The sequence below is a fragment of the Tupaia chinensis genome, unplaced genomic scaffold (genome assembly GCF_000334495.1).
Source record: "Tupaia chinensis unplaced genomic scaffold, TupChi_1.0 Scaffold000178_1, whole genome shotgun sequence".
Classification (NCBI taxonomy): domain Eukaryota; kingdom Metazoa; phylum Chordata; class Mammalia; order Scandentia; family Tupaiidae; genus Tupaia; species Tupaia belangeri.
This window is the reverse complement of record NW_006159653.1, coordinates 2119147-2132630: the sequence shown is the minus strand read 5'-3', so window position 1 is coordinate 2132630 and position 13484 is coordinate 2119147. Positions and strand designations below refer to the sequence as shown.

Below are 13484 nucleotides of genomic sequence, written 5' to 3'. Positions count from 1 at the left end.
CCCGCCGGCCCGCCTCCACCGTGGGGACCAGCGCCTGCCCGCCGTGCTGAGGGAGCTGCCCGCTACTGACTTCACCGAGGGCCTTCTCAGACTTCCCGTTCCCCTGCCTCTGGCCAGCGATGCAGGCACTTGTGGGCATGAAGAGGGAGGGGAGTGGAGCAGACAGCCTGTTTGGTTAGGATTCAGTTCAGCCCTGGCCAAAAGGGCAAACGCCGGAGCCACAGGAGCAGTCTCTGTCTTGTCTTTCTTTTTTTCTTTTTTCTTTTTGGAGAGGTTTTCACTATAGGGCGCGTGCGCTCGCCAGGCAGACAGAGAGAGACATAGAGACAGAAAGTGAGAAATCACCCCCAGAGGGGATAGCCACGCCGCAATCCCTTCTCCATTCTCCTCTCGGGATCTTGGGCACGCATGCACACGTGCCCAGTGTGAGTTTAAGCCACCGGGTCCGGGACACGAACCACGGTCAACTACGTGGGAGTCCAGCGACATAGCCATTACGCTAACTGCTGGTTCCTGCAGTCTCTGTCTTTGAGAAGACCGAGCTTGTTATCGATGGCGCGATTCCCAAGCAAGAGTGGCTCGCCCTCTGCCCCCGGCTCGCCCGCACCTCCGGCCCTTCCCGCGCTGGGCAGGCAGATTCCCTTTGATGTCGCCACCTGGCCCACCTGGTGCCGGATGCCCTCTCCCACAGTCCCAGCAGATGAGCAGACACTGGCGCGCCCAGCCCTGCAGTATCCCCAGAGTCCACACCCACTGCCACAGCTGTCCCCACAGCCAGCCATTGGCCAGATGCCGGGCTGATGTGGTCAGAGCAGGCTGGAGCAGCCCTGGTTCTCCGTGGCTCAGCGAAGAGCCAGGGGTGCTCTCCCAAAACAGGCAAGAGGACTGATCGCGGAGACGAGACCCGTCTCTGCTGCAGCCCTGAGAGTCTCACCTGCCACTTCCTGCCCAGCTACCCAGTTACCCAAGCCTGTGCCCTTCCCTGGCCCAGAGTCCTGCCTCTAGAGTGACGTGGTGATGCCCAGGTTTCTGCAAGGCAACTCTGGGAAGGAGGCACACATGCATGCACTGCCGTGGCCGTGGCCAGGGCCCACTCTGTGCCTGCCACTCACCCTGTCTTCCCGCTCACAGCATAATGACCGTCAGCCTTAACCCTCAGGCACGTGGCTGCTGCGGCTGATGGAAGGCTCTGGGTCCAAGCCGGCACTGCTGAGCTCAGCACCAATCCCCTGCACCTCTCCCAGCCAGGCTGCGGGAGGCAAGGCCTGGGGATAGCACGAGGGAGCCCCCAGCGCACTCAGCCTGGGTCATAACCCCAGGCTGTCCAGCCTGTCCTCGAACCTGCCGGGTGTTCCTGAGACCCCTTGGGCAGGAGGAGCCGGCAACAGTGAAGGGCCTCACAGAGCCCTGCCTGCATGTCACAGGTGCAGGCTACCACATGACGCTGGTGAAGGAGCCACACTGCAACCTCGAAGGTGTCTCCCAGCTGGTCCGCCACCACGTCCCCAATGCCACGCTGCAGAGCAGCGCCGGGGCTGAGCTGTCCTTCGTTCTTCCCAAGGAGAGCACACACAGGTACACACCTTGGAGACAGCACGCAGTTCCAGGCCCGGGTACGAGGGGACCCAGGTGGCCATGAGGGCGCCATGCCCTGGCCCGCCCCGGTCAGCCCCTGGGCCCGGTGTGCCCGCCGCCTGGGCCTGAGAAGAGAAGCTCACGTCCTGGCTTCCGGGGGTGGGCTGGGAGCGGCCTCCTATCTCCGGGGTGAGCCTCTGGGCAGCCACAGAAGCACCTGTGAGCCGAATCCGTACTGGAATGCCAGCTGAGATGTTCTCCTCGTCTGTTCTCAGAAACTGAGTCTCCTCATCACTGTCCTATCCGAAGGGCAGAGTCCCTGCGTGGGGAAGGAGAAGCCAAACTTGACTCTTGTTCAGAAACCTCAGCACATGCCCCAACCCGGGGACTTAAGAAACATGCCGGCCCGTGCACCCAAAATCCCGACAGGAGTGGGAGAGGAGGGGTTGCATCCCCTGGGGATGATTTCTCCCTTCCCTCCCTCAGTCTATCTCTGCAAGTGCAGAAGCCCCATGACAAAAATCTGAAAAGAAAGAAAGGTCGGTTTGCGCTTGCCCGAGGTCGGCTCGGTAACGGCCACAGCCGCGAGGCGCTCCAGGGGCTGAGCACGCCGAGCTTTCCCGTCTGCTCCATTGTGCAGGGGCGTTGCCCCCGACGTGTCAGTAAACACCCTTCCAGAAAACTCCAGCCCTCCAGAGACCCTCTCTCGCTAGGCCCCCAGTACTGGGGTAGCTGTTGCCAGATCTCTAGAGCGGAGGTGCACTGCCCTCCCCTCTCCGCAGGATAGGAGCGTGTCCACTTAATTCCATAGTTTCTTTTTCTTTTCTTTTTTCTTTTTTTTTTGTCAGAGGGTGCATGCACTCACAGAGAGAGACAGTGGGAGCGAGAAGGCACCCCCTTCAGGAAACGGCCCCATGCACCTCCTTCTCCTCCATCTCTCCCCGTTTTCGGGATTTGGGGCACAAATGCACACACACCTGGCATTTTCCTCAAGCTGCCAGGTCTAGGACTCAAACCATGGAGTCAGCCATGTAAGATCCAACTGCATTACCCACCACGCCGTCAGCTGGCCCCTGGCTGCAGCTTCGAGTACAGTTTGTTTTTCTTTTTCAGTATCTGTGTATTTAATGGGTGAGATGCACCGACCCGCATAGGGCATTTTATATTTTCCCTGCCCGATGTTTTCAACGCCCGTGGGCTTTCAATGTCGGGTGCCTCTGGGCCACTCATTCCTTTTGGTCACTTATCAGTCGCTTTTACATGTTAATATAAACTTTTTTTTTTTTTTTACAAACTTCTTCACTTTGTTGTTTATTTGATTTTGTAGGATCTTTTTATCCATACAGATTTTTTTTTTAATTTGCCAGAAGAGGGACCAGCAGGGGGCATCGTGGTTGAGGTTCTGGACTCCCTGTAATTGACCACAGTTTGAGTCCCAGACCCAGCGACTTGAAATTCAAGCCAGGCACGTGTGCGTGTGTGCCCAGAATCCTGAGAGGAGAATGGAGGAGAAGGGATTGCGGCAAGGCCACTCCCTTTGGGGCGCAATTTCCCACTTTCTGTTTCTCTCCATGTCTCTAAGTGAGTGCATGTGCCCTATAGAAAAATCTCTCAAAAAACCTTTTTTTCCAGAAGTTGTGTGTGCTTGCCATAGAGAGACAGAGAACAAGAGAGATGGAGGAAGAAAGAAAGCATCCCGCGGTGCGGGAGTCACACCGCAGTCCCTTATCCATCACCGCGTTGAGGTTGGGGCACACGTGCACACACGCCAGGCATGTTTCTGAAGCCACTGGGTTTGGGCTCAGACTGCACGGCCGGCCGCGGGCCCAGCTGCCTTCCCCAGCAACCACAGGCTAGATTTCAGAGGGCGTGTCGTGATGTCTTCCAGTACTTTTACTCTGAGAAAGCATCTGCCTACGCCATGACTACGGCCAGCTCCTTGGGGTTTGTTTCCTGCCTTTGCCTAGGTCTTTGCCAGGAAAGAGGGCCCAATGGGCAGAGTGCCGCTCCCAGGGCTGACGGGGGACAGGGAGGGCTCCCAGGGCTGAGCGAGGGGGGACAGGGAGGGCTCTTTCCTGTCTTACTGTGAACCTGAAATTGCTCTAAAGAAAGAATTAAGTCTTAAACTAAACACTCTGGGCTGCAGCACAGGGCCGTAAGCTGTCCTCAGTGCGCTTCGATGCCACACTCCAGGAGCTCGCTGTTGTCCCTCCGCTCCAGGCAGCTGACTAGGAACAGTGTTGGTGAAAGTCACCGAGAAGCGACTGACGGCTCTGAGTCTTCTTTCAGGTTTGAAAGTCTCTTTGCCAAGCTGGAGAAGCACCAGGAGGAGCTGGGCATCGCCAGCTTCGGGGCCTCCGTGACCACCATGGAGGAGGTCTTCCTCCGGTCAGTACCCATGGCGTCCGCCGGCCCGGCCCGGCACTGGGCGGAGTCTCGCGCGCTGCAGCCATTGCCTCGGTGTGCTGCAGACGCCCCGCTGAGGGTGGAGGGCCAGCCAGGGTGGGAGCAGGCCCGAGTGAGCCTCTGGTGGGGAGCGTCCTCAGCACTGCACATGGGAAGGCACAGCCCCCGAGTCTGGAGCCCTTCCCAGGATCGCCATCCAGCAGACGGTGCCAGCAGGTGGGGGCTTAGATAGCCCACCGAAGTGAGGCAGGTAGCACTGAGACTCTCAGAACTGCGGGCAGCCTCCGGACGGGCAGTGTACCCATCGGATGGTCCTGCCATGCTTGCTTGGCAGGCCCAGTACTAAAACCAGAACAAAATATCAGGGCAGGTCTCTCCCCTCGAGCACCCACAGCCTGGAGGAGCGACTACACGCAGGGCCATGGGGTGCGGATTCGGGCAGTCTGGCCAGAGGGCCACAGGGACCAGCGGGAAGGCCAGTATGGGGAGGAGACTCAGCATGTAGTGCCCGGAGACGGAGACCCGCCGAACCAGGGCAGTTGCGGGGCCCCCTCTGACCATGGCCAGCACGGGGCCAAGCAGAGCAGTTTCCAGGGGTCTTGCAGGGTCCCGGTAGCCACAAGACGTCTCGTTTGTGCTGGCCTCTGCCTCCGATCCACTCTACCCCCGTTATCGCACTTGCAGGCAGCACCACCCTGCTGCAGCTCTGGCCTTGAACCTCCACTTCGGGCTCCATGCCTGCCCGTGGCCTCTCTAAGCACTTGGTCTCAGGAGGAAATGGTCAGAGGCCTGCCCAAGGCCCCTGGTAGTGTCAGAGACAGCGATGCCTACAAGCAACTTGGGTGGGGCTCAGACCCTCAGAGAGCATGGAGGCAGCAGAAATGCTTGGACGATAAGCAGGACTGGAAGAATCCAGCATAGGAGAGGAGGCTTGGGCAAGGGGTTAGCAGGGCCTGGACCTGGGCCAAAGACCACCGGCGTCTTTGGGAGAAAGACATGGACGGTCAGACGCTGGGCATGTGGCCAGCAGTGTGTGTCTGGGTGGGATTGGAGGGCGTGCTCACGGCCCCAGTCACACTGCATTGCCAGCAGGGGGTGGCACAGGGGCTTATGTTTGTGTGTCTGGGTTTGTTTTGTTTTGTTTTGTTTTTAAGAGGGAATTTTGCTATAGAGCATATACACTCGCTGGAGAGACAGAAAGCAAGAAATCACCCCCCAGTGGGGATGGCTACACCGCAGTCCTTCCTCTTCCATTCTCTCAGGCTTTTGGGCATGCACACACATGCGCCCGGTGTGAGTTTTCAGCCACCACATCTGGGACACGAACCACAATTGACTACATGGTAGTCCAACGACGGAAACATTACGCCATCTGCTGGTCCCTGTGTGTCTGTTTTCAAACAGCAGTTCTATTGAGACAGAGTTCTTTCGACATAAACAGATTACCCTTAGTACCTACAGTTCAGGGTTAAGTACGTTCACATGGTCTTGCACTTAGTACCACAGTTATAGGACATTTTCATCCCCCCCCCAAAAAAAACTCACCCCCATGACAGTCCCTCCCCTTTCCTCCCCACCTCTGCCAGCTCTGCCCTGTCTCTGGCCTGCCTGAGTATCTCAGTATCCTTTCCGTGGCTCTTATGATCTGTGACCTTCTTTCACTAAACATTGTGTTTCAAAATTCATCCCTTCAGGGATGGCAGGTGGCATGGTGGCTAAGGGCACTGGACTCCCACATGGCCGACTGAGGTTTGAGTCCCGGACCTGGCGGTCTGCCTTCTCTCCTCTCTTTCACCCTCCTCTCCTCCTCTTTTGGTCAAATGAAAAAAAAAATTTTTTAGTTAAAAAATCAATTCATCCCTTCTTATGGCTGAATAATACCCTGTTTTGTGGGTAAACCACGATTTGCTTCTCCGTATATCAGTTGAGGGACATGGGGGCCATTTCCACGTTCATGGCAATTGGGAATAATGCAGCTATAAACATTTGTGGGCAAGTGTTTGTGTGGATGTTTTATCCCACGCGGTTCTACAAGGGGCTTTAAAAAGCCCATGAAAATAGGCCAGCAGTCGGCATGGGGTCAGGACGCTAGATCCCACGTGGCCAACTCCATGACTCAAGTCCTAGGCTCAGGGGTCTGAAGAAGACACTGGGTGTGTGTGCATCCCCAAAACCCCAAGAGGAGAAGGGATTGTGGCATGGCTATCCGTCCCCCGGGGCTTCTCTCTTACTTGTCTGTCTCTTTCTTTGGCAAGCACGTGCATCCTATTGCAAAAAGAAAAAAAAAAAAAAAAAGTCTGCAAAAAGTAGAATTGAACAGCGCCAGCAGGTGGCATAATGATTACGGTGCTGGAGTCCCACATGGCCAACTATGGTTCAAGTCCTGGACCCCATGGCTTAAAAGTCACACTGAGCAGCAGGCAGCGGCATAGTCGGGGTGCTCGACCACACATGACCGACCAGTTTGGATCCCAGTCCTGGCGGCTTGCTTTCTCTCTCTCCCTCTCTCTCTCCACCTCTCTCTGGTCAAATTAAATAATAATAGAATTAAATTAAAATCAAATAATTTTTAAAAATCACACTAGGCACACATGCATGTGTGTCCAAAACCCCAAGAGGAGAATAGAGAAGGGGTTATGGCATGGCCATCCCCTTGGGGGGTATTTCTCACTTCCCCTCTCTGTGTCTCTGCCTTTGTCCTCTCTAGCAAGTGCACCCACCCTATGACCAAAACTTTGAGGTCCATGTATTAGGGCTTTGGGAAAAGCAGGACACATTTTGCATAAAGATGCATCGCGACTTCCCAGACAACCTTGCTCCTAATAAGACACTCCATCTGTGAAGACTCCACATATGTACGGCGTGTCCTGTGCTAGCCGTGTTTAATCTTTGATCACTCCACTCACGCACGCATCCGTTCTTACTTAGACGGCTACTATCAGAAGCACTAAAACAGAAGGGTCCTTGGGCATCAACAGCTCAACTGTTCGATCATTTCTTTTTTCCTAAAGAATTATTTAATTTAATTTAATTTATTTATTTATTTTAATTTGACAAGAGAGAGAACGTGAGAAAGTGAGCCACCAGGTCTAGGACTCAGACCCCCGTTGGCCAGGTGGGAGTCCAACGCCTTTGACCACCACGCCACCTGCTGGCCCTTTCCGCTCATTTCTCCCCCGTTCATCTGTGCACTCAGCGATAAGGGGCACCACGTGTACACGGCGCGCAGAGAGGTGGGACACAACAGGACAGGGCCTCTGCTTCTAGAAGCCTCCTGGCGTCTGGGGAGACCGAGCCGTCGGCGTTCATGGCCGGGGTGTATGGAGCCCGCGACAGCACTGGGCTGACCTGGCTCACAGGCTTCGCCCAGCCCCATGCAGCCCTGCCGCCTCCCTGCCCTCCCTCTATGCGCGCCCCCCCATGCTCCTGGAGCTCTCCCCACCCCCATCTCACGGCGGCAGTGAACGCCCCTAACTCGCGCCCTGCAACTTTCTGCACCCCCTTGAGAGCCCTGGTTATAAGGGCAGTCTCCCTGGGAGCAGGGGTCCTCCAGGACAGGCCTGTCTGGTGGCCCCAGGCCTTGCTTGCCTGCACACGGAGGTGGTTCCAGAGAGGTTCAGGGGTGGGTGCGCCAGTGAGTGACTGACCGAACGAGCTGCTCACCTCACACCTCCGAGAGGACCGTCTGCCACCTCCCCTCAGTGCACCGGTAACAGCGCGCCCCCAGCCCGGAGCTGGACTCTGACCAGTGCCTGTGTGCTGGCGCAGGGTCGGCAAGCTGGTAGACAGCAGCATGGACATCCAAGCCGTCCAGCTCCCGGCCCTGCAGTACCAGCACGAGAGGCGGGCCAGCGACTGGGCCCTGGATGGCAACCTGTGCGGGGTGATGGACCCCACCGACGGCATCGGGGCCCTTATCGAGGAAGAGCGTGCAGCTGTCAAGCTCAACACCGGGGTGAGTGAGTGACCCCTGCCCGTGGGCGGTCCACCAGGGCAGCTGAGCTCCGGGAGGGTCAGGGCCCTGGCACAGGGCAGGTCACAGCCACGCCCGTGGCAGCAGGAGGAGGGAGACTGGGAGCGCCTGGATAGAGCGGGAGGGCTTAGCGCTCGCAGCTGGGTGCCCGCAGGAGGAAGGAGCGTCTGCTGGCGATGCCGACATGCATGTTTACCGAGAGCCTGCCTGGCCCAGGCCGTGCCGACCGGGCTTTCCAGGAATTTGATGAGACGGGAGAAGCTAACCAGAAACTGGGGCCAGGGTCGAAGTCAAACGGCAGCAGTGGAGTTCGGGCCTGGCCCCTGGTCAGCCTGAGCCCAGAACCCCAGTGCTCTTCGAACTGAGAGCAGAAGGGGTGATGTTGGCCAGTAGGGCCATTCGTCCGGGGGACAGGTGGAGAGTCTTAGGGTAAGGGCCTCGCGGTGAGCCAGGACCCTCCAGCACAGCAGCGTGTCCAGTGAGGGGCAGGGGAAGGCGGGGACCTAGGCTGCTCCCCTACTGTCCTGCAAGGACGGAGGGTCTGCCCCACTCGGCGGCTGTGGAGAGACCCCTGCAGGACCTGCAGGACGTGTACACACGCACCCTCGCGGAGTCACTGCACATCTCCCCGGCCTCTGCAAGAAGCCCTGGGAGCCCGCAGTGTGTCCCCAGCACCGTCGGCCGGCCCTGAGTGGTGCATCCCCTCCCTCTCTGCTGCAGCTCGCCCTCCACTGCCAGCAGTTCTGGGCCATGCTCCTGAAGAAGGCCTTATACAGCTGGCGGGAGTGGAAGATGGTGGCGGCTCAGGTCCTGGTCCCTCTGACCTGCGTCACCTTGGCCCTCCTGGCCATCAACTACTCCTCCGAGATCTTGGATGACCCCGTCCTGAAGCTGACCCTGGGCGAGTACGGCAGGACTGTCGTGCCTTTCTCGGCTCCCGAGACCTCCCGGCGGGGCCGGCAGCTGTCCGAGCTCCTGAAGGACATGCTGCAGGCCGAGGGGCAGGAGCCCCGCGAGGTGCTGGGTAAGGGTGCCTAGGGTGGGGTGGGCGCGGGCTGTGTGGCTCGGCTGGCCTTGGGGAGGCCGGCTCTCTACTGCCCACGCACCGGGGTGTTCATAGTGTCCCTGGCCTGGCCCAACCCTGTCAGGACCCCAGACATTACCACAGGTCTGCAGGCAGAAGACTGTGGCCGCGCTCTGGTCAGGCGTGTGCTTCCTAGAGGTGTGTCTTTCAGGACCGCTTGTACCCAGAATGCAAGAGCCCAGGGAGCTTCTGTCACCTTTGTCTGCTGGGCTGGCCTTCCTATGACCCTGCGTTTCCTTCCAGCATCTTCAGCCCACAGCTCTGGGCCTCCAGTGGGCACGTTGAGTGCTGCCCCAGCCTGGGGCGGACCCTTGCTCTGGCTGGATGGGCCAGGCTGAGAGGGCTCTCACTTCCCACTCACTGCTCAGGAGACCCGGGACTCGGCCAGAAAATGAGGGCAAGGCCTTGGGAGTGAAGTGGCCCTCAGGAAGAGGCAGACCGCGTGGACAGGATGGAGCTCGCGGGCCCACGGCCAGGCCCCCATGCACCTCCCTGTCCCTGACACTGCCCCTGCTCCCCAGGCGACCTGGAGGAGTTCCTGATTTTCAGGGCCTCCGTGGAGGGGGGCGGCTTCAACGAGCGCTGCCTTGTGGCGGCGTCCTTCAGGGACGTCGGCGAGCGCACGGTCGTCACCGCCCTGTTCAACAACCAGGCGTACCACTCCCCCGCCACCGCGCTGGCCGTCGTGGACAACCTCCTGTTCAGGCTGCTGTGTGGCCCTCGGGCCTCCATCGTGGTCTCCAACCACCCCCAGCCACGAAGCGCCCTGCAGGCTGCCAAGGACCAGTTCAACGAGTACGTGACCGAGCACCTGGGGCCCCGCTGAGGCAGGAGACGGGTAACGTATGATGCCCGCCCTCCAGAAGCCGTGGGCTCTCGGCCAGGAGTGTCTGTCCCACCCCCCATGTGCACTGCGGCTCTCACAGGGCTCGGTGCAGTGGCTGCGGCCCACGTCCCTCTCCCAGATCTGTACCAGCTCCCGGCCATTGTCCTCGCAGTGGACTGGTCTCCCAGGGGCACCCCCTGCACGTGTGAGCTGAAGGGAAGGAGGGAGAGGACAGTAGGCCTTGGTGGGACCAGGCGTCTCTGTCCCTCAGGTAGCAGCATATGGAAGCCTGGGCAGGCCGGTGGGCAGGTCGGGCTGGCTGTCCCTTATCCCAGTTGCAGAGCCCGAAGCGCTCTGGGACCGCCTAGAGGAAACCAGAAGTGAGCCGTTTTGGGGACGGTCACTGCACGTTAGGACAGCTAGTTCGTTCAGGGCAGCCTGGTCCCCACCCTCCCTGAAAGCAGAATGGGCAGTCGTCTGCTGTCCTGCCCAGAGTTGATGCCCAGGTGTGCAAGCGGGTTCCCCGGTGAGGCACCAGGAGCTCAGGAAGGAGGCGAGCGCGGGGCCCTCTCACCTGCAGGGTCTCAGACTGCAGGAGGCTGAGCTGGGGTGTGAGAAGCAGCGGGGTAGACCCTGCCTCGGAGCTGGAGCTCGTTAGGGTGCCAGTGGGCCAGGCAGGAGTCTGGGTTCTGTTTTAAGAGCTCTAGGTGATCAAACTCCCCAGGCAGGGACCAGCAGATGGGATAATGGCTGTTGCTGGACTCCTACGTTAGTCAACTGCGGTTCAAATCTTGGGCCCGGTGGCTTAAAACTCATGCTGGGCACGTGTGTGTGCGTCTCCAAAACCCCAAGAGAAGAACAAAGAAGGGATTGTGGCACGGTCATCCCCACTGGGCATGATTTCTCCCCCCCACCCTCTGGAGAGCGTAAGTGCCCTATAGCAAAACATTTCTCTAAATACACAAACAAAAAGCAAAACTCACCAGGCAACCCCTCCAACATAGTACCCAGCCAACCTGCTCGACCTGCTGGAGTGTCAACAGAGCTGTGGGGCAGCACAGCGAGGGTGCTGACCTGTTCCTCTTCTGTCCCAGAGACAGACAGGCACCGCAGCAGGGTCTCACCGCACCGTGACCCTCCTGCCGCCCCAGCCAGCCCAGAGTGTAGGTGTGTGCAGATATACCTGGCGTGGGCCTGCCCAAGGTGGCCCCATCCAAGCCTAGGCTCCCCACGTGGCTCCGGCGGCACGCAGAGGGGCCCCGCCAGGCCCACACGTGAACACGTGCCTCAGCCTGTCCCGTGCCAGCCGCCCTCACCTTCACTCCCCAGTAACTGCCCATCTGCCCATCCTCCATCCTCCGGGTGGGCTTCTGGGTCACAGGACGCTTGCTCTGAGTCTCTGGGCTCCATGTGGCCATGGCTCACCCACCTGGTGCCGTCACTGACTTCATCCTCTCCTTTCTGCCAAGTGACGTTCTGTTACCACAGCACTGATGTGGGCTGGCAGCTGTCTCTGCCAACAATGCGGAATGGAGAGTGGGCTCAGACGTGGGCAGGGCTGGCGAGGCACAGGGTTCCCACCAGAGGGGAAGAGCAGGATGCTAGGCCAGCTGTCCTGAGCGGATGGGGCTCGGGGACTCACTCAGTGACATGCCCGGACAGGCCGACGGGACCAGGCCCCTGCTGCCTGGACAGGCCGCACGGCTCTGAACTGCCTTGTTCCCACAGGGGCCGGGAGGGCTTCGACATCACCCTCAACCTGCTCCTCGCCATGGCGTTCTTGGCCAGCACGTTTGCCGTCCTGGCTGTCAGTGAGCGGGCCGTGCGGGCCAAGCACATGCAGTTTGTGAGCGGGGTGCACGCGGCCACATTCTGGCTGTCTGCCCTGCTGTGGGACCTCGCCTCCTTCCTCGTCCCCAGCCTGCTGCTGCTGGTGAGTGCCAGGGTGCGTGGCCTCACGCCAGGGCACTAGGTCTGGACACCTGCACAGAGCCTAGGCTGGCAGTTCAGCCGGTCGCCTCCCTGCCTAGCCTGGCACCAGCTGCATCAGAAAGAAGGGGAGACCGGCCGTCAGAGAGGGGCCAGAACCCGGGCCAGAACCCGGGCCGGACATAGCCCGCCAGTGCTGGCCAGGCAGCTCACAGCCGGTCTGTGCCCGCAGGTGGTGTTCACGGCCTTTGAGGTGCGCGCCTTCACGCAGGACGGCCACGTGGCCGACACCCTGCTGCTGCTGCTGCTGTACGGCTGGGCCATCATCCCCCTCATGTACCTGATGAGCTTCCTGTTCTCGGGGGCGGCCACTGCCTACACCAGGCTGACCATATTCAACATCCTGTCTGGCATCGCCACCTTCCTGGTGGTCATGATCATGCGCATCCCAGGTGGGAGCGGGGGACCTGCCTGCAGCTGCCCACAGCCTGGGCCGCCCCACCCAGCCCCTCTGCCTGGTGGCCTTGCCAGGCCTGCCCTGCGTCGGTGGCGTCCCCTCCCGTGTGGTTCTGTGGGGACTAGCCCTTCCTGACCAGTCACCCTTGTGGGGAGGTCTGGCGTGCCCTCCCACACTAACTGGTCTACACCTCCTCGTTGCAGCGGTAAAGCTGGAAGAACTTTCCAGAACCCTGGACCACGTGTTCCTGGTGCTACCCAACCACTGTCTGGGGATGGCGGTCAGCAGCTTCCATGAGAACTACGAGACGCGGCGGTACTGCACCTCCTCCGAGGTGGCCGCCCACTACTGCCACAAGTACAGTGAGTGCCCCGCTGCTGGTCATGCTGCACGGCCGCTGAGAGGCGCGTCCCTGTACCCCTGCCCGCCCACCGCCGGGTCCCCTCTGCTGCTGTCCTCCCCGGCTCCTGGTATGCTATGGCCGGAATGAAAGCCACAGAAGGTTCTCTCCGGCTTCTAGAGGTCCCGGGAATGCTCGAGGGGGCTCCTTCCTGCCTCTTCCAGCCCCCAGTGGGTCCAGGCATCCTTGGCTCATGGCCGCCTCACTGTCTCTTCCTTCCTCCACCCGGTCTCCCTGGATCTCTGGGTCTCCGGTCTCATATCTCCCTCTGCCTTAGACATCAAGTACCAGGAGAACTTCTATGCGTGGAATGCCCCAGGGGTGGGCAGGTTCGTGACCTCCATGGCTGCCTCAGGGTTCATCTACCTCGCCCTGCTCTTCCTCATCGAGACCAACCTGCTGTGGGGGCTGCGGACCACCGTCTGTGCCTTCTGGAGGCGGCGGACGCTGGTGCGTGGCTGCCTCAGCCTCCCTCTCTCCCCCACCCCAGGCTGCCCTCCCGCGGGGTTGGCCTGGGTCGCGGACAACGCGCATGGCCTCAGCCACCCACGTGGTTGGGGTCCACGCACACTGCCAGCACCCACAGCCCAGGGCGGGGCTGGGGCCTCAGCACTGGCAATGAGTCAGCCTGGGGTCTAGGGCCTTCCCAGTGGAGGCGGGACCAAGGGCCGCTCCACATCCCAAGGAGGGGTGCGGCTGCTGGGCCACAGTGCTCCAGGTACTCGGTGCGGCTGCTGGGCCACAATGCTCCAGGGACTCGCCGCAGACATCACGGACATTCAGTTTTCCCAGGACTCTGGGGTCTCCCCAGCCTCCGACAAACAGAGCGGCGCC

General features: G+C 60.0%; 1 protein-coding gene across 1 annotated transcript in view; it reads left to right on the top strand.

Annotated features, from left to right (window-relative positions):
• The window catches only part of ABCA3 (ATP binding cassette subfamily A member 3), a gene marked incomplete in the record, with an annotated part of 50353 nt that overhangs the window by 30148 nt on the left and 6721 nt on the right, over positions 1-13484 (top strand). Inside the window, 9 exon segments of the mRNA XM_027770991.1 lie at positions 1425-1575; positions 3865-3963; positions 7750-7936; positions 8675-8978; positions 9560-9833; positions 11593-11797; positions 12026-12245; positions 12454-12612; positions 12928-13100. Coding sequence (XP_027626792.1) covers positions 1425-1575; positions 3865-3963; positions 7750-7936; positions 8675-8978; positions 9560-9833; positions 11593-11797; positions 12026-12245; positions 12454-12612; positions 12928-13100 — 1772 coding nt within the window.